This window comes from Drosophila willistoni, unplaced genomic scaffold (assembly GCF_018902025.1).
Source record: "Drosophila willistoni isolate 14030-0811.24 unplaced genomic scaffold, UCI_dwil_1.1 Seg531, whole genome shotgun sequence".
In the NCBI taxonomy this organism is placed as follows: domain Eukaryota; kingdom Metazoa; phylum Arthropoda; class Insecta; order Diptera; family Drosophilidae; genus Drosophila; species Drosophila willistoni.
Genome location: NW_025814459.1, coordinates 3,578,846 through 3,599,894, shown reverse-complemented (window position 1 = coordinate 3,599,894; position 21,049 = coordinate 3,578,846). Strand labels below are relative to the sequence as shown.

Below are 21,049 nucleotides of genomic sequence, written 5' to 3'. Positions count from 1 at the left end.
TGTCTCTACCGTCTCCAGCGCGCCAGTCTGGTTCACACGTAGGCTCTCTAATCTCCGTAACATTAAATCGAGATATTTTAAAAGATTTTAAAAAACTGGTTCGAGACTTGACTATGCAAATTACTGTATAGCCAAATCTCAATTTTGTTTCTTAAACACTCAATGCTACAATAATTATATCGTTCGCTGTAAGGTTGAATTTTATAAGAACCCCAAAAGCTTTTACAACTTTGTTAATTCCAAAAGACGCTCTAATGTACTACCTTCCACCTTCAGACTTAATGACCAGACTGCTAATAATAATTCAGATATTGCAGATCTGTTTGCTATATTCTTTCAGTCGACATATTCTACTACTGTTTCGGATCCCACACCATATCCCTTTTCAATCCCACATTTAAATTGTATGTTTTTTCCTAGTATTACTGAAGACTGTACTATCTTTAGCTTGTCATCTATGACGTCTTCCTTCGTACCTTGGCCTGATAATATACCTAGTTGCATCCTTAAAATGTGTTCGATTTCCCTATCTAAGCCTTTATCTCGCTTATTCTTTATATCGAGTGAGACTTGTAGCTTTCCTGATATTTGGAAGGAGTCTTTTATTATTCCGCTTTTTAAAAAGGGTAGCAAATCGGATGTTTCTAACCATCGTGGCATTGCCAAACTTTCGGCAATACCTAAGCTGTTTGAGAAAATTATTACGCCTTTCCTTCAACACCTATCCAGATCCACTATTTCTCCTTGTCAGCATGGCTTCATGAAAGGTCGCTCGTCGCTTACTAACCTTTTAAAATTGACTATCCTTGTACACCATGGCTTCCGTAAAAAGTGTCAAACTGATGTTATTTATACTGACTTTAATAAGGCTTTCGATACGGTTGATCATTCTATGCTTCTCGCGAAACTTAACATCATGGGCTTTTCTCAGAAACTATTGGCTTAGTTAAAGTCGTATCTTATTGGCAGAACCCAAAAGGTGTCTTTTCGTTCCTCGATATTTAAATGTGTTCGAGTTACGTCAGGTGTACCCCAAGGCAGTCATCTGGGCCCACTGTAATTTACATTGCTTATAAATGATTTGCCTTTGGCCTTGGCGCATTCACGCGTGCTCATGTTTGCAGATGACGTCAAGATTTGTTATTCCTATAATGATCCTTCTTTTTAACAGCACTTGCAATCAGATCTCGATGCGTTCTGTGATTGGTGCCACGTTAATAAATTACACCTTAATGCCTCTAAGTATTCTTTGATGACTTTCAGTCGTTTGTCTCCGTTCCTAGCTCATTACTCTATTAAGTCTGTTCTGTTAGATTGTGTTCCATCATTCAAAGACTTAGGCGTTATGTTTGACCCTAAACTTTCATTTAATGTTCATATTTCTTCAATTGTCAACAGAGCAAGCAGCCTTCTCGGCTTCATTAAACGTTGGGCCAAAGAATTTGATGATCCCTATGTAACAAAGGTTTTATACACTTTGTTAGTTCGCCCTACTCTAGAATATTGCTCGCCAGTGTGGAATCCGCAATATGATGTTCACCAGCGTAGTATTGAATCGGTACAGAAGCAGTTCCTTAAGTTTGCGTTACGCGGTCTTAATTGGGACCCGAGTCTTCGCCTACCTTCTTCTTCTAGCAGACTTCTTCTTATTAATCTTCCTTCACTTTACAACCGTAGGCTCGTTTTTGGCATTCTCTTTCTCCATAAACTAGTCAACGGCGAAGTCATTTCTACTAATTTACTAGATACGCTATTTTTTGTGTTCCCTCACGTCGGACCAGAAACTTTTTTCCTATTCACCTTAGTACATGTCTGACTAACTACTCTCTTCACGAACCTTTTCGTGTTCTTTGCCAATCTTTTGACAACCTTTCTCACCTAATTTCTCCTCATCTTTCTGTCACTTCTCTTCGCGCTATACTTTTTAATCATCTACAGCGAAACCAATTATAATATTCTGGACTTGGATTGGCTGCAACTCATCCCTGACCACATTGGCTGTGAATCGGGGCATAGCTGGCACCTTATGCAAATAAAACACCTCCACCGGGTCGGGGATGTTTAGTTGTGTATTAAGCTAAGCTACCTTCTTCATTTAATTACTATCTATCTTTAGCTTAAGCTTTTTCGTCGACTGCTGTGTTAGTTGACGTAAATAAATAAATAAATATGGGGCGTCCTTATTAATAACACTTTTGTTTTGTTCACTCATCGTTATTAACATTTTTAGCATTTGATATTAACTTATTACTTCTTTCTATATTCTATACCTTTTATTTATTATTTCGGTGAAGCAGTGTGGTTAATTCCCCTGGGGTTTATTGTTCAGCGCTTTCTAGCCCAATGCCCCTCCTTATATAGGATCTGACCTGAAGACAGTTCTCAGCATTTGCTTCTAATTATGTTACCACGGCATAGATGCTTTTCATTCTGCAAACTTAACATTCAATGCAACATTCCAAGTGTCATTCTGTAGCCGCTACAAAGGTTTTATGGTACAACAGTTGCAGAAATATTAAATTGTTAATTGTTGGATAAAGTCTGCCTTTGGTAGATACGAAATCAGGTGTTAAGAGATAGTGGATTATGAATCGAACCGTCTGTCAAAGGAACGTCTCAGTTAAATCTTGAACTAAATTGTAAAATGTCGGAACGGTCAACCCTAATGCAGCATCCTTTAAAAGTATGATGGATGGTCGCCAGTGGGAATGGGGCTTTAAATTAAAAAAAAAAGAAACTTTAATGTTGTACTGTGAGAATAGTGAGTCATGATATGAAAACTGTAAAAAAGTAACTCTGGTAACACGAAAAATGTTCAAGCATTAATTTGTAGTAAGAAAACGCGCGGTTTTGAAAATAATAAATTGTTCATGCGATGGAAGATTTTGAGAAAATTGAGAAAATTGGAGAGGGAACGTACGGCGTAGTTTATAAGGGTCGCAATCGACTAACGGGTCAGATTGTAGCTATGAAGAAAATTCGATTAGAGTCAGATGATGAGGGTGTACCATCAACCGCAATAAGGTAAAACTCTTTGATGATCAATATTTGCCTAGTCAATGCTATTGATGCGAGTATTTTTCTGAAGTGTTTCTTAGTAGAAAAAAACTTTAAAAAGTAAAGATACATATGTAAGTATGTAACGCATTTGACGCCTTAGACAAACATACACATATGTACATATGTACATATGTATGTATGTACATATATGAACAGTATGTCAAACAATTTTTGGATTAGGAAGATGGTACTAAAATTTATTTTTACTCTGGTATTTGAACGGCGTGTAATGTACTTTGAAACAATTTTTTCACTAAAATTATAAACAAAACAATATATTATTACAATAATTAATCAAAACTCTATTATAAAAAGAAACATAACGACTCAGAATTTAAACTGTGAATTAATTCACTGCAAAATGCAAACTCAATTACAAAAGGGAATAAAAAAAAAATAACGGCAAAATTTTTTGTTAAAATTTGTCACACGCGCGTTGACCAGTGACCCCATTAAGGTATTTAAAAAACTAATACATTGTCCAACTACATACAAATGAACCGAAGCTGAAATTTAATTTTTTTTTGTTCAAGATTAAATATAATATATGAGTTTAATAAATGTAATTTTTCATTTACTTATAGCTGTGTTAACAAAAAAGTTACAGCTCTTGGAAGTTGGATTTTTTTTTTGACTTACTGTTTACAGTCAAGGAATAAAATCAACATAAACCTCCAATTTTGCCATAATTCAGCTTTTTGCAATAAAAATGAAAAATATAAGTATCTCATAAATTAGAAGACCGAAAGTTAACTCTATGCGAGAAAAAAAAAATTCCAAAAAATTTTAAACAATTAAAGTTATTGCCAAAAAGCAGTAAAAGTGATGGGAAAAAAGTCTACATACACCGAAATCCCTTCTCTTAATAATGTAAAAAAACAATGATATATTGTATTTTTCAAGACTCTTTCGACAAAATGTCCCTTAAGTAGTATAACTTGCGAAGTATAACTTTGCGAAATCCATGTGTTTTTGTATGTAAAATGCTTTACCTTTCAACAGTATTTGCGCCATATGAAGTAGTGTGATGGGTCTTTTTGCAACATAGTTTCCTATTTCTGAAGGGACATTTTGCGATGCGTTTCGACCTTTTCTGCCTACTAGTTTTGTTTTTTGAACTTTTGTAAGGATACTCTGAATCGGACATTAAGTTACCCGATTTTTTCCTAAATTAGATACTGTTTATAAAAATGAGCAATAAGGAAGACCTACAAAAAAACAATTTGTCGAAAAAGTCTTGAAAAATACAAAATATCATTGTTTTTTTAAGTTATTAAGAAGAGGGACATAAGTGTATGTAGACTTTTTTCCCATCACTTTTTCTGTTTTTGCCAATAACTTTGTTAAAAATTTTTTTTTTCTCGCATAGAGTTAACTTTCGGTCCTCTAAATAATGACATACTTACATTTTTAATTTTTATTGTAAAAAGCCGAATTTTGGCAAAATTGGAGGTGTATGTTGACATTATTCCTTGACTGTATGCATGTACATACATATGTACAGCAAAATTCCACACAAATTTACATAATTTTTTCTGTGTAGCTGAAACCACAAATTTTGATGTTGGCTCGTCTACTATGTATGTACAGTTTGTCAAGTAATTCTTTGCAAAATGAAAAAGTCACACAAATTCATTTTTCAGCTTAAAATTTGTTATAAACGATTACTTTTTTTCAATTAATTTATTTTGGTAACTTATAGATATAAAAAAAAAGCTTTCTGCTCTCTGACGTGACGGTCGTGTTTTTGCATAGCTCCTGAGTTTTTATTAATATTTATTGTTTTTTCTCAATTTTTAATTGTGCTTAATTTGTTTACACTTCCGCTGGTGTTGTTCGCTTGACTCCCTTGTGTTTTATTTCCATAATTCGCCAAATTAATCAGTTTAAACAGTTTTTTCTTTTTCGTGATTAGTGTTTGGTGCAATTACATATTTTTTTTTTTTTCTTTTTTTTTTCTCTTTCGTCATTGCTTCTGCAGTTGCTCCCCTCATCGCCCCCATCATACCATCAGTGCTAGTGGCTTTGTTGTTCTCTCTGCTTTGTGCTTGTGCTTAGCTTCTCTCCCGCGTAATCACTTTTGTAAGGCCGCCTCTCAAAGCTCGGCTTATAACTGTTCTTGCACTCTCTGTTGTGCTGTGCACTCTAGCTGTCTCTTTGTTTTATTTGTAATTGTTGATTATTTATCAATAATTATCTTTGTGCTGTGAATTTAATTTTTCTATATATTCTTATATATATATAATTTTTTTTGCCTTTCTTTCGGCTTTTCAATGGCTTGTTGTCTACCTAATTGCAAACATTCTGATCGTTTTGATGATCAGTATAGAGCAATATCTTGTTGGCTCTGCGATAATCTTATTCACTTAAAATGTGCTGGCCTCAATGGCCGCGACTACGACAAATTTTCTGGTTTGTCTGTGTCTAAGCCTGAGCTTGGCTTAATGCGATGGACTTGCCCATCTTGTGCCAGCCAGCAGCTTGATTTTAGCCGTATGTATAGGGATCTTCGTTTAAGGTTTCTTTCTTTAAACAAACTGGCCAAACAGCTGTCAAACGAGTGTGACTCTAGCGTTCAATTATTGTCGCAATTCAAATTTGTTCCACCTTCTGAGAAATTGCACAAGATATGTACCCTTGAGTTGCCTCGTAAGCAGTCGCCTGCTCTCTCTATTACTTCTTCTCCGATTTTACTTTCGCCTACACCATCTTCTTGTCCCTCTTTATGCTCTTCTTTTCAGATTGAAGTACCCATTACAAGCCCTGGTGTACCTCAATCTATCCCTCACGGGAACTCTGATCAATCACAGGATCATGCCGGCTCTCAATCACTTGCGGATCCCAATGCTCCTCCTCCTCCACTAACTGTAGTGCCCCATCGCAAACAATTATTTATTTCTAGGCTTGCTCCAGATACTTCTGAGTCGTCTGTGGCAGCTTACATTGGTAATATTTGCCCTGCTAAGGTTTTAATTCAAAAGTTTAAGTTTTCTAGGCCTCGCGAAATCTCCTCTTTTAAAATTACAGTACCAAATGAGTACTTCTCAGCTATGGTTGACCCTAATTTTTGGCCAGAGGGCCTAGTTGTACACGAGTTTGCGCCCAATAAGCGCTCTCGTCCGTTGCCTGTCCACCTTCCTACTTTATCTTCTGCTTCAAAAAACTAATAACATCTAGTCTTTGCATTCATTATCAAAATGTAAGAGGACTTCTTACCAAGCTGTCGAACCTTTTCTGTGATAGCCAAACCTTTTCAGCTGACATATTAGCTTTCTCTGAAACTTGGCTTAACTCCTCTGTTCTAGATAATGAAATTCTTTCTAATAATTTTATTTCTTATAGGCTTGATCGTGTTGGTCGTCGTGGCGGTGGAGTACTCATTGCTGTAAACTCGAATCTGTCTTCAAGTGTTGTGCCGATTGATCTGCCCTTAGGTGTTGAGTTTATTTGCGTCGAAATTACATGTTCTAACTTTAGCCTATATATCTCTTGTTCTTATATTCCTCCAGCTTCTGATACCATGATCTACGTGCACCATGCTGATGCTTTACGAACTATTTTTGGTCGTCTTAAAGATCGGGATGTTCTTATAGTTTTAGGTGATTTTAACTTGCCTAATATTTCTTGGCTTGTTGATGATAATCTATCTTTCTTAATTCCTTCATCTCAACATGTTTTTCTTGATAGCCTACTTGAATGTCCACTATATCAGTTGAATTCTTTCCTTAACTGTTCTAAAAGAATCCTTGATCTTGTTTTTGTCTCTGATCCCACTGTTAGTGCTGTATCGCAAACACAGCCACTAGTGAAACCTGAAGATCCTTATCATCCTACCATTGAAGTTACTATTTCTTACAATTCCGTTACTAATTTATTTAAAAACATCTCAAATTCTCGTCGTAGATGTTTTCGTAAAACAAATTTCAATCTTCTTAACAGCCTTATTTTCTCTTTTGATTGGTCGTTTCTATTTGAGTGCTGCGATATAGATTGTGCAGTGAAGTTTTTCTATTCTGCTCTTAATTCTCTAATTGATAAATGCGTTCCTTATGTGAATGTCTCTACCGTCTCCAGCTCGCCAGTCTGGTTCACACGTAGGCTCTCTAATCTTCGTAACATTAAATCGAGATATTTTAAAAGATTTAAAAAAACTGGTTCGCGACTTGACTATGCAAATTATTGTATAGCCAAATCTCAATTTTGTCTCTTAAATACTCAATGCTACAACAATTATCTCGTTCGCTGTAAGGCTGAATTTTATAATAACCCCAAAAGATTTTACAACTTTGTCAATTCCAAAAGACGCTCTAATGTCCTACCTTCCACCTTCAGACTTAACGACCAGTCTGCTAATAATGATTTAGATATTGCAGATCTGTTTGCTAAATTTTTTCAGTCGACATATTCTACTACTGTTTCGGATCCTACACCCTATCCCTTTTCAATCCCACATTTAAATTGTATGTTTTTTCCCAGTATTACTGAAGACTGTATTCTCTCTAGCTTGTCATCTATGAAGTCTTCCTTCGTTCCCGGGCCTGATGATATACCTAGTTGCATCCTTAAAATGTGTTCTATTTCCCTATCTAAGCCTTTAGCTCGGTTATTCTTTATATCGAGTGAGACTTGTAGATTTCCTGATATTTGGAAGGAGTCATTTATTATTCCGCTTTTTAAAAAGGGTAGCAAATCGGATGTTTCCAACTACCGTGGCATTGCCAAACTTTCGGCAATACCTAAACTGTTTGAGAAAATTATTACGTCTTCTCTTCAACATCTATCCAGATCCACTATTTCTCCTTGTCAGCATGGTTTCATGAAAGGTCGTTCGTCGCTTACCAACCTTTTAGAATTGACTACCCTTGTACACCATGGCTTCCGTAAAAAGTGTCAAACTGATGTTATTTATACTGACTTCAGTAAGGCTTTTGATACGGTTGATCATTCTTTGCTTCTCGCGAAACTTAACATCATGGGTTTTTCACCAAAATTATTGGGTTGGTTAAAGTCGTATCTTATTGGCAGAACCCAAAAGGTGTCTTTTCGTTCCTCGATATCTAAAACTGTTCGAGTTACGTCAGGTGTACCCCAAGGCAGTCATCTGGGCCCACTATTATTTACATTGTTTATAAATGATTTGCCTTTGGCCTTGGCGCATTCACGCGTGCTCATGTTTGCGGATGACGTCAAGATTTGTTATTCCTATAATGATCCTTCTTTCCAACAGTACTTGCAATCAGATCTCGATGCGTTCTGTGATTGGTGCCACGTTAATAAATTACACCTTAATGCCTCTAAGTGTTCTTTTATGACTTTCAGTCGTTTGTCTCCGCTCCTAGCTCATTACTCTATTAAGTCTGTTCTGTTAGATTGTGTTCCATCATTCAAAGACTTAGGCGTTATGTTTGACCCTAAACTTTCATTTAATGTTCATATTTCTTCAATTGTCAACAGAGCAAGCTGCCTTCTCGGCTTCATTAAACGTTGGGCCAAAGAATTTGATGATCCCTATGTAACAAAGGTTTTATACACTTCGTTAGTTCGCCCTACTCTAGAATATTGCTCGCCAGTGTGGAACCCGCAATATGATGTTCACCAGCGTAGTATTGAATCGGTACAGAAGCAATTCCTAAAGTTTGCGCTACGCGGTCTAAATTGGGACCCGGGTCTTCGCCTACCTTCTTATTCTGATAGACTTCTTCTTATTAATCTTCCTTCACTTTATAACCGTAGGCTTGTTTTTGGCATTCTCTTTCTCCATAAACTAGTCAACGGCGAAGTCATTTCTACCAATTTACTAGATACGCTGTATTTTTGTGTTCCCTCACGTCGGACCAGAAACTTTTTTCCTATTCACCTTAGTAGATGTCTGACTAACTACTCTCTTCACGAACCTCTTCGTGTTCTTTGCCAATCTTTTAACAACCTTTCTCACCTTATCTCTCCTCATCTTTCTGTCACTTCTCTTCGCGCTATACTTTTTAATCATCTACAGCGAAACCAATGAAAATATTCTGGACTTGGATTGGCTGCAACTCATCCCTGGCCACATTGGCTGTGAATCGGGGCATAGCTGGCACCTTGTGCAAATAAAACACCTCCACCGGGCCGGGGATGTTTAGTTGTGTATAAAGCTAAGCTACCTTCTTTATTTAATTACTATCTGTCTTTAGCTTAAGCTTTTTCGTCGACTGCTGTGTTAGTTGACGTAAATAAATAAATAAATAAATAAATAAAAATAAATAACTATTCTTAACAAATATAAGGCACACTTCATGCAAAAGAAACAAAAAAAAGAAAATTCGTCGAAAATCGCACTGTCAATTAATTCTTTGCAAAATGCAAAGACAATACAAATCGAAGCCGCAGCTGTGTAACGGCACTTGTTTTTCCAAGAAAAACCAATATGTGCGGCATTGCTATGTATTTACCTAATTATTTATTTTTGATTTGGAAACTGAGCTGTCAACATCTTGCATAAATTAACTCGATTTAAAATGCCTGGAAAACGGATTGATTGATTGATTGATTGATTCAGCTAGTTTACTATCATTACAGTAAAGGAAAACCAGCAAAGGAACTGGCGGAAATGTTTTCAATAAAATTCAGAACCATTTATAATTTAATAAGCCGGGCGGAGAAAGAAAATAGGTTGGAGTTAAAGCACTCCGGAGGCCGGCCATCTAAGTTGACAAGACGCGATCACTCAAAAATGAAGTAAGTACAGTGGCCGTCAAAACTGATTCAATGTTTGCAACTCTTGCAGTTAAACAGCTGCTGTATGAATATAGAGCAAGCAAATGAAACAAAACTTATTTTTACAGTTACTTAGATTATTCTTAATAAAATAATGCAAATTAGACAACGAAGGAGCGGAAACAACAGAAAAGGGAGATGTAAAACAAAAACAACATGCATTGACTCACTTTTGACTATTCCTATTTTTAGGTTCTTTATCAATAACTGCATCTTAATTTACAGTTATTTTGGGGAATTGTTTTTCGCTTTTGATTTATTCATATTTGTAGTCAATTTTGAAGAAGTAAAGTCATTTGTAATTTGCACCGGGTAACTAATAGTTGCAAAATTGATTGAAAACTCGAGAATGAAAAAAATTTCTAAACCCGTTGAGGACAGTATAGTGTGCCTTTCAGAAAGAGGATCCTCGTCGCGAGAAATAGCCAAATCCCTCTCTATAAGTCAAGCGACAGTCATTAGAGTATTAAAACGGCGTGAAATCAATAACCAAAATACATCCAACGGACGCCCTCGACTGATTACTGATGGTGATGCACGCTTAATGATCAGCCAAATTAAAAAAGATGGTCATATGACGCCCAAGGATGCTGCCAAAGCAATTGGTAAGCCGGTTAGTGAATCAACTGCAAGAAGGGCACTTCGAAATATCGGCTACACTGCGATTGTAAAGAAAAAAAAGCCAGCACTGTCCGAGAAAAACGTTAAGGCACGTCTGCAATTTGCCAAAATGCATCGGAATTGGACCATTGAGGACTGGAAGAAGGTTATTTGGTCAGACGAGTCCAAATTTAACCGATATCAGTCCGATGGAAAGGAATACTGCTGGATAAGGCCCGGAGAAACCATTCAAAGGCGACATGTCAGAGAAACTGTGAAACACGGAGGCGGGCACGATATGGCATGGGGATGTTTTACTTGGTGGAGTTCTGCAAAATTAGTCAAAATTAATGGAATAATGCGAAAGGAAGATTACTTAAACATTCTGCAGACCAATCTTGGCAATTTTATTGACAGATGCGCTTATGGTACAACAGATCTTACTTTTCAGCAAGATAATGACCCTAAGCATACAGCTAGAATTGTCCAAGATTGGTTATCTAACCAAGAATTCAAGCTGATGAAATGGCCAGCACAAAGTCCTGACCTCAATCCAATTGAGAATTTATGGTCAATTGTGAAAAGACGGCTGGGACAATATAAAACACCGCCAACAAACCTGGAGAGCTTATGGCAACGCGTGGAGGAAGAGTGGGCAAAGATTCCTCAGGAAATTTTTCACAATCTTGTGGAAAGTATGCCCTCTCGAATCTCTGCAGTAATAAAACATAAGGGACTTTGGACAAAATATTGAAAATTAGAAAAGAAAAAAAAGTTTAAAAAATGTTTGAAAAAAGTCAAAACTGAGTCAATGGTTATTATTTTTGTTTATTAATTTTTGCTGAGAAGCTTGAACAATATCGAATTATTTTTTTATATGGATTTGTTAAGAACTTTATTAGAAATAAAATAAAAAAAAAATTGGTTGACTTTGGGTTGTTTTTGTTTATTCTGTGAACGCTCAAACGTAAAATTGCAAACATTGAATCACTTTTGACGGCCACTGTAAGTCGTCTCGCCGACTTGGGTATACCATACACCAGGTGAAACAAATATTTAAAATTCTGAAAACGATGTATGTCTATTAAATTGTTTTAACATACCTCATACCATATGGTATCTCGCTCATTCTACAAACACACGAGCACTCTAGCGCCGCTACTAGCCAACGGCCAATTCTATGGATGGATCGCGTAGCAAAATACGTTCATACGTATATTTTACATGTTTCTAGTCTAGTCGATTTCAATCAAATTTGGTAGTTTGATAGAAATAGATAAGATTTATTAGACTGCCAAATTTAATCGCGATGGTCAAAAAATTGCAAGAGCCAATCGGTTTTTTCTAAATTATGGAGGCGTAAGTGGGCGTGGGAACACATTATAATATATATATTCTGCGCGCATACTAAGCCAGTATACATACTAAATTTGGTGACTAGCTTTGTTAGTTTTCGAGAAAATCAGTTTTGTTTAATTTTCGGGGGCGGAAATGGGCGTGTCACAATTTTTAAATAGTCAATGTCTGCGCGTCTAGGCTAGCTTACATACCAAATTTAATGTCGGTAAATATATGAACTCTATATATATTCACATACCACACGAGTCTACATACCAAATTTGGTGGCTCTAGCTCTTATAGTCTCTGAGATCTGCGTGTTCATACGGACGGACGGACAGACGGACATGGCTAGATCGACTCGGTTGTTGATCCTGATCAAGAATATATATACTTTTGTGGGGTCGGAGATGCTTCCTTCTGCCTATTATATACATTTTGGCTACTTTAATATACCATTTCACCCTATGGGTGTATGGTATAAATATCAAAGAGGTCAGCAATAACCCCCAAGTCAGCCTAAGAGAGTTAGCGACAAACCATAAAAATGATTGCCAGAAGTCCGTAAGCCATGAAACCATAAGGAAGGTCTTAAAGCTGCATAAATGCTCATCAAAAATAGCAAGGAAGAAGCCATTACATTCAGCCCTCAACATTGAGAGGCGGCTGAACTACTCTATTGCGCTTCAGGAACAAAATATATTTCCCACTGTCAAGTTTGGCAAATTATCGGTAATGCTGTGGGGTTGCATCTCATCAAGAGGAGTTGGAGAACTACAAATTTTTACGGAAATAATGGATAAAGCGTTCTATTTGGATATCCTGAAAAATGAACTAGTAAAAAGTGCAGCAGGTTTTGGTTTTATTGACCACCAAAACCCAAATAAGGTCAAGTATAAGCTCTATCAAGACAACGACCCCAAACACAAGTCGCTATTATGCAGGTCCTGGCTACTATATAATTGCAGCAAAGTGATTGAAACACCTGCCCAGAGTCCTGATCTAAACCCCATCGAAAACTTGTGGGCGTAAATTCCCGAAATTTATGACCTGCAGAACCTAGTGCATTTGATGCCCCGATGTCTTCAGGCAGTTTTACATGCAAATGGAACACACACCAAATATTAGATCATAAAAAATAATATTTTCCATGTTTGAAGTTGACTTCAAATAATTGTTTGCATTTTGCAAAGAAATAATTGACAGTGTGAATTTCGACGAATTTCCTTTTTTTGTTTCTTTTGCATGAAAATTTGAAATATTTGTGCCTTATATTTGTTAAGAATAGTTATATCTATAAGTTACCAAAATAAATTAATTGAAAAAAAGTAATCGTTTATAACAAATTTTAAGCTGAAAAATGAATTTGTGTGACTTTTTTCATTTTGCAAAGAATTACTTGACAAACAGTATGTATGTACAGTGGTGCTCATAGACTTAAGCCACAAGACTTCAACCAAGAATTTAAACGAAAATTAAGAAAAGTTTTTAATTCACAGCTCCAATTTTTTGTGTGACATTAGTTCTATATATCAGTGTTCTTATAGAAGAGCAACAAAGTTATAAAAATATATATTCAACGAAAAACTTAAAAAATCTGAGACTATCTCCAAAATGTCCTGCTCACATACTTAAGCCACCTGGGAAAAAATGGTTGAAAAAGTTAAAATTTGCCCAATATTGCTTATAATTTTAATAAATTTACTTTAATATTGAGTTGGATGACCATTCTGCTTAAGAACAGTGGAGCAACGCTTTGGCATTGAGTCCACAAGACGTGCGCACTGTTGAGGGGTGATTTTCTTCCACTCTTGCAAAATTCGCCACAAATCCTTTTTATTTGCTGTTTTTTTTTGGCCAACGACTTGTTCGATAATTCCCCACAAGTTCTCTATAGGGTTCAAGTCGGTGACCATTGCAAAACTTTGATTGTCTCTTGGTTAAGCCACGACTTGACTATCTTGCTGCAGTGTTTCGGGTCGTTGTCCTGTTGAAATATTCAGGCAAGTGGCAAATTATCGGCATATTCACCAGATAAATTGTTAATAAGGATGTCCCTGTACATTTCGGCGTAAGTAATGCCTTCTATCTTCACTAGCGGACCTACGCCCGATGAGGTGAAACAGCCACAGAACATAATCGAAGCAACACCATGTTTAACGGTCTTCTTCGTGTACTTGGGGTCCATTAGTTGTTGGGACGACGTCCTATATATGGTTTACCATCACTCCCAAAGACATTAAACATGGATTCGTCGCTCCAACCAATCATGGTCCAAAAATTGGGACCTTTTTGAATATGCTCTGTGGCGAATTGAAGGAGCTATTTAACATTTTTAATTGACAGCAATGGTTTTTTCTGGGATATGCGTCCATATAGCCCACACTCATTTAGTCCTCTTCTTATGGTCTGAGATGACACATTCAAGCCATAATCTGCCACCATTTGACCTCTGATTTGCGTCGAAGTCAAGAAAGCATCGGCTTAACTGATTTTGGCAATCAGTCTATCGTCGTTTAAAGTGGTTTTTCTGGGCTTTTCACGTGGAATATTTTCCCAGGTTGCATGTTTCTTATAAAATGCAATGCCATTTCTGACTTTCCCACTCGAAAAATGTAAAGCCTTACAAATTTGTAGAGTACTTGTGATTTTTTCGTTATATTCCCATATTAGCTTCCTTTCGGCCGGATTTGTATTTTTATTTTTAGCCATAGCGGTCAAATTGTTTTGGGAAACGTTTTTAGTATTCAATGTTTTAGTGTAGAAAACAAATAACACAACTTTCCCTGAAAAAAACACATGTTTGACGATTTTAGCTCAAGGTGGCTTAAGTATGTGAGCAGGGCGGAAACCTCTTTTTGACATTTACTCAATTTTTTGGGAACCCTCGAATTCCTACTGATCATTTTTTTCTGTGATCAGCTGCCTCAATAATATTGTTACAAAATGTAAAAATTTCGGGGCGAAATAAATATGTTTAAAAAAGTTATGAAGAAAACAGTTTATGGTATTGGCAGTGGCTTAAGTCTATGAGCACCACTGTACATACAGTGGCGAGCACATGTGGATACATGTTTTCATACTGTAACTTTGAGTGGCTGTAAAACCCACAAATTTTTAACAAAAATCCACTAATAATATATAAAACGAAAAACAAAGAATTTTATTCATTATCCCCTCCTTAGCTCGAATTATCCATAAAAAACTTAAAAATGAGCAAGTATCCACGTTTGTTCGTATAACAAAACTTATAGATTAAGGAATTTTATCAATATTTAGTCCAAAGGCCTTTGGCTGTAATCACACTTTTAATGCACCTGGGCATACTTTCCATCAATTTCATTCCGTGCGATAGAGTGCTCCATTCCACTTGGACTCGACTCCAAAGCTCGTCCATTGTCCTGGGCGGATTATTGTAGCGCCACAGTTGCTTCTTTAGCAAAGGCCATGATTTTCTACCGGATTTATATCTGGGCTTTGATCCGGCCACTGCATCTTCAGAAAACTTTGATTTTCTAGCGATTCCTTTACAATTTTGGCCGTGTGTTTCGGATCGCCGAAAGCTTAGTATTATACGCAACCAAACATCCCCTACCAGGTGAAGGTGTTTTATTTTCACAAGGTGTCAGCCATGCCCCGATTCACAGCCAATGTGGTCAGGTAAGAGTTGCACGCAATGCGATGTCCAGAATATATTCAGTGGTTTCGTCCTAGATTATTGAAACGTATAGAGCGAAGTGAAGTAACAGAAAGATGAGGACAGATTAGGTGAGAATGGTTGTTAAAAGATTGGCAAAGAACACGAAAAGAGAGTGTTAGTCAGACATCTACCAAGGTGAAAAGGAAAAAAAACTTATGGTCCGACGTGAGGGAATACAAAAATATAGATTATCTAGTAAATTAGTAAAAATGACGTCACCGTTGACTAATTTATGAAGAAAGAGAATGGCAAATACGAGCCTAAGGTTGTAAAGTGATGGAAAAGTAATAAGAAGAAGTCTGTCAGAATAAAAAGGTAGGCGAAGACTCGTGTCCCAATTAAGACCTCGTGAGGCGAACTTAAGGGGGGGGAGCCTGCTTTAGGAGGCCTAAAAAAGGCAGTTTTTCGTTTTTTTTAGGATAGAAAAAAACAAGCAAATGTAATGAAATTTGTACATTATTTTATTACATATTTAAACTTACAAAAAACATTTTTTAAAATTTAAAATATCGAAGTACAGCCCACTTTCATCTACTTTTGTGCACCACCGCGCAATTCAAATGTCCAATTGGCGGGCAAAATGTAGGTCGCAATTTTTGTCGGAAACAAAAAAATCAAATGGATAATTAATTTTCATTAGTCCTTCTTCTATGTGAACCTGTGAAAACCCGAAAAAAAACGCGAAAATCAAAATTTTTTTTAGATTTGAAAAAAAAAGTTGAATTTTTCACCAAAAAACCTAACTTCAATTTACTAAAAAAAATAGTTTAGAATTTTTTTTTCAAGAACTTTTTAGGTTCACAGAGGAGGTAATAAGATACTGAATCTAATAAGCTTTGGTTTTTTACGATTGGTTGAATACTTTTTTTGTAATTTTGCCCGCCAATTTTGGAAAATCCCAAAAATGAAAACTCGAGAGAACGCGCTTTAAAGTTTACGGTTTACTCGTATACCTGCTCGGTGCCCGACTGCTTTTAGTGCTGTATCTTCGAAAATAATTCGAATTGTCTTTCCAAAATTGACAGACATATTCTTAGATATATTAGGAACAGATTTAAGCACTAAAAAAAATTCGATTTTTTGAGCTTCGTAAAGCAGGGCTCCCACCTTAAGAAATGGCTTTTGAACCGATTCAATACTACTGGTGAACTTCATATAGATTGAAAACTTTAAAAATCAGCTTATAGCCGACTAAATGAGTCTGTTTCTTTATAAGTGAGACAAAGCTTGACATTGTCAGCATACATAAGCACACGCTTACACTCTATGTCACAAGCATGGGATTGAAATAAGAAGACTTTAAACGTATTTTCTGTATTCTATTTGTTAAATATTCTTGAACCCAAGCAAGTAAAAGAGGTGGAAACCCGATGTCGTTCAGTTTAGAAAGTAATGAGTATGATAAACTGAATCAAAAGCCTTGCTTAAGTAGATGACATCAGTTTGTTTAGCATTTTCGAACCCCTTAATAATTATAAAGGTAAATTCTAAAAGGTTAGTGGTTGTAGATCTACGTTTCACAAACCCATGTTGGGATGGCGAAATAATAGAACTGTAAATATGTTGCTATTGCGATGTTATTATTTTCTCAAAAGCTTTCGGAATAGAAGTCGATTTTCAAATATCCCTATAGTTAGAGGCTTTGGACTGTTTTGCAATTATATACCACTTCTTCCAAATAAAAAGAGGAAGATTCGACAGACAATAAAAACAATTTTAAAATGGGTTTACATAAAGCATTTGCGCATAGCTTGAGTACACATCCAGGTAGACCGGAGAATACACAGGTTTAACTAGTTTAAGTTCGCTAAGAAGGATTCTTAGTTGAATTCAAAATGCAATTAGTCTTTTTTAACTAATATGAATACGGATTTTATCAATATTCCGTTGAAAAATAAGTAGGGTTGTTGGCAACCGAATCGGTGGTTTACAGTATATTCCTTCACTTTTATATACTTCCTCCAAAAATCTTGACATATAATGTCAAAGATATTGGCAGAAACACTAATTTTAAAGGAGAGAATGGCCCGAGAATAAGAAAATTTAAACTTTTCAAACGCATTACATCATCAGATGTGACAACAGTCTCTAGCCTAGAAACAAATATACCTATGCTTCTTTGTTGATATGCCAACGAGGGGCCGCGCTTCCAAAGCGTCTGCCGCAGCAGCAACGTTGGACAAGTCACTCACTGCAGCAGTCAACTTGTTCACGGGGCCCTCTATACTATTGGAATGGGTAAGTGTTCGGACAAATCGGACACCACAATTGGAACCGTTTTTGGGAGATTATATAGGTGAAACCGGTAATACCTCACTAACCGCATTCACCACCGGGCTCTTGAACGATATCAATTGCTGTAAATTGGGAGTAGACGGCGCACAGTAGGGCCGTTTGGCATTTCACAATGCAAAAATCATAGCTCCTAAAGCGATTTTAAAAGAAGCTTATGATAAAGAATACCTGGATGTTCGTGGTGCTGTAAAATTCAAGGTCAAAGTCAGAAAATATTTGTTTTTACTTTAAAAATGGAGCGACACCCGGTTTTTTCAATCACAAACGGAATTTTTTTAATTGGTCTTATGTTAATTTTGAAAACTTTCTATTGATGGCTGATTTTTTTCAAAATAATTTTCAATATTTACTTGACTATCTAATAAACTCAACATTTTGCGACTATAGTTGCTATTTTCCAAATCCTTTCGTTATCGCACGTGTCTCAGTGATGCAATAAGTGGATCAGAAGAGGCTGCCAGCATGTTAGGACTGTCGATCTGCACAGCTTTGGAATGCTCGCCTTTGCCCTCTCTTGTTCCTTTGTATACTTTGAAGAAAGTGCTTCTGAAAGATGCTCCGGTGTAATGCTTTCAGTAGAACCCTGAAGTTTTCGTTCCCTCGTAAACGTTGAACAATCTTCTATATTTTTATGCGGCCTTCCTCTACCTCGGCTAGTTGATGGTTGAACATCTTCCTGCTCCGAATCTACGAATCTCGTATACTCCGCAAGCCAAACTTAATTTTTTCCACGAAATGCGGCAGATTTCTGCCGCTTACGATCCATTTTCACCTTAAATTAGAGTATGTACATATATTTGATTTTTATGTTAAGCTCCGTACTAGCGTTTTCGAATGAAACGCCCATCTCCTTCTCCTAGTATACCCTGTCAAAGTGGAAAAGGTTTTATATTAGAATTCTAATGTTTGCGAAGCAATGGCCTACAATCCTACCATAGGAAATAACGAAGTTAATCGCTATGTTTAACTATTTGTATGACAATTGCTTTAAAAGTAACTAAGTTATTGAAATATTGCAGTTTTAAACAAAGTCTCTTCTTTCGACCGATCGTTCCTATGGGAGCTATATGTTATAGTCACCCTATCTTGATAATGTGTCACAGTCGTTTATATGTATAATTAACACACCAACATTAAATTTCATGAAAATAGATCAGAAAATAGCGCAGTTAATGAGAAAAGTCACTCTTCGTGAGTTTGCCGTTTGTATGCGTGCAATATGATATAGTGGTCCGATTCGGGTGAATCCGAGATACACAAACCGTGCAGTATAAAAATGAAAAAAAAAAATGTTAATGGTATTAAAATATATGAGAATATACTGACCAGTTCTTCTGACACAAGGCTTAAAGTGCAGATTTAGCCTTCACGCCACCGGATGAACAGCAAGAAAAGGATTTTTCCCCAAACGGAATGTGGTCAGTGTGACGAGAAGTTCTCCAGTATATCGCCATCATTGTAGTACGAAAATTATCCACAACTTCCCGCACTTTCATTTCGTATAACAAATCCAGTTTTCTTTCTTTCTTAGAAATTCGTGTGTGAAGTTTTCTGTAAATAAAATCATACTGTTTAATCGAAGTGTTCCGCACCCCCATCAACTCACCCATATGAATATGCATATGTACGTAATAATTTTTGGCGCGGAAATTAAATGCACAAAACATAAACAACGGCAGAACAGTTGACTCCCGATCAGTGCTGACACTTGACTCAGTCACGACTTTCCATTTTTATAATATACACCCATAGGGTGAAATGGTATATTAAAGTCGCCAAAATGTATGTAACAGGCAGAAGGAAGCATCTCCGACCCCACAAAGTATACATATTCTTGATCAGGATCAACAACCGAGTCGATCTAGCCATGTCCGTCTGTCCGTCCGTCCGTCCGTCCGTATGAACACCTAGATCTCGGAGACTATAAGAGCTAGAGCCACCAAATTGGGTATGCAGTCTCGTGTAGTATGTACAGTCATCGAGTTTGTTTCAAATTTTTGCCACGCCCCCTTTCGCCCCCGGAATTTACAAAAAACAGATTTTCTTAAAAACTATGTAAGCTACCGACATTAAATTTGGTATGTAAGCTAGCTTAATAGACGTGCAGATATTGACTATTTAAAAATTTTGCCACGCCCATTTCCGCCCCCGAAAATTAAACAAAACAGATTTTCTCGAAAACTAACAAAGCTAAAGTCACCAAATTTAGTATGTATATTGGCTTAGTATGCGCGCAGAATACATATATTATACATATAATTATAATAAATTGACCTAGTCCGTTTAATGAAAATTGTTTCCGAGTTTTTTCTTCATTGAAAAGTTGTCGGCTTTTCCAATCCTATATATCAAAGATATAGTGTTTCCATATTTTATAAATATTCCCATAAATTTCCACATTGTGAAATTAACATATTCTTATAAATTTTCATATCCGAGTGATTATTATATCCCCTTATACTTATTCATACAACCACGAGGAAAATTATAAATCCTAATTTCATTTATGCTATCTATGCTTATTCATTGTGTTTATTTAAATCCTTAAATTATACAGTCCACTTACAGCTTCGTTTTGATCTCCTCGCTTGAGAGCTCTAATTCCACGAAGTAATTTGTTCTCATTCGATTCGTAATAGCTCAGATAACACTCTACGATGTCTCTTTCCGACTTTGTTGCGTGTGCGAGGCATTAACGACGTTCGAGGCTCGCGAGGCCCAGGATTTAGCTGACGATGTGCCACTCGCCTCTATTAAAATACACTTAGACCAGCTTAAGTCACTTTGGGCAAAAGTCGAGGCAGAGTTTTCACGATGCTATAAAGCCTTGACGGCTCAAAAGAACGACGATAGTCCGAAGCACATAGCTACAATTAAAGCTAAACATGATTATTGTTATATGGTATATGTGCGAGGCGGGACTTTGTTTGGAGAGCGAATCGAGCAGTTGTCCACAAAAATGGCTCCCCCACCAGTCAGGCTCTCCGTCGATTCCACCCATCAAAGCCACACAGTTCCCCCGTGCGAAGTCGAAATCTTTAACGGAGACAGCCTGGCTTGGCCTACATTCCGTGATTTGTTTACCACGATTTTTATCCATAATCCAAGCCTAACACAAGTGGAGAAACTTTACCACTTAAGTTGCAAAACTCGCGGTGAAGCCAGAGCCATTGTTTCTAGGTCACCCTTGACCAATGAAGGGTTCCAGTCCGCGTGGGATAACCTCACTGCGCGATACGAAAATCGATTATTGATTATGAGCCAAGCCAAGCAGCTTCTACAGATCCCAACGGTATCCCA

General features: G+C 36.7%; 1 protein-coding gene across 3 annotated transcripts in view; it reads left to right on the top strand.

The window, feature by feature from the left end:
• The first annotated feature begins 2,793 nt into the window (after positions 1-2,793).
• LOC111519665 (cyclin-dependent kinase 1) overlaps positions 2,794-21,049 on the top strand; it is a 74,557-nt gene continuing 56,301 nt past the window's right edge. The window contains exon 1 of one of the 3 annotated variants that reach the window (XM_023181478.2): positions 2,794-3,024. In XM_023181478.2, the coding sequence (XP_023037246.1) occupies positions 2,876-3,024 (149 nt within the window). In that variant the 5' untranslated portion in view covers positions 2,794-2,875. Of the gene's footprint in view, positions 3,025-3,497; positions 3,518-21,049 lie in introns of those variants that run through there. The other 2 variants (XM_023181477.2, XM_047013044.1) reach the window with 2 other exon arrangements.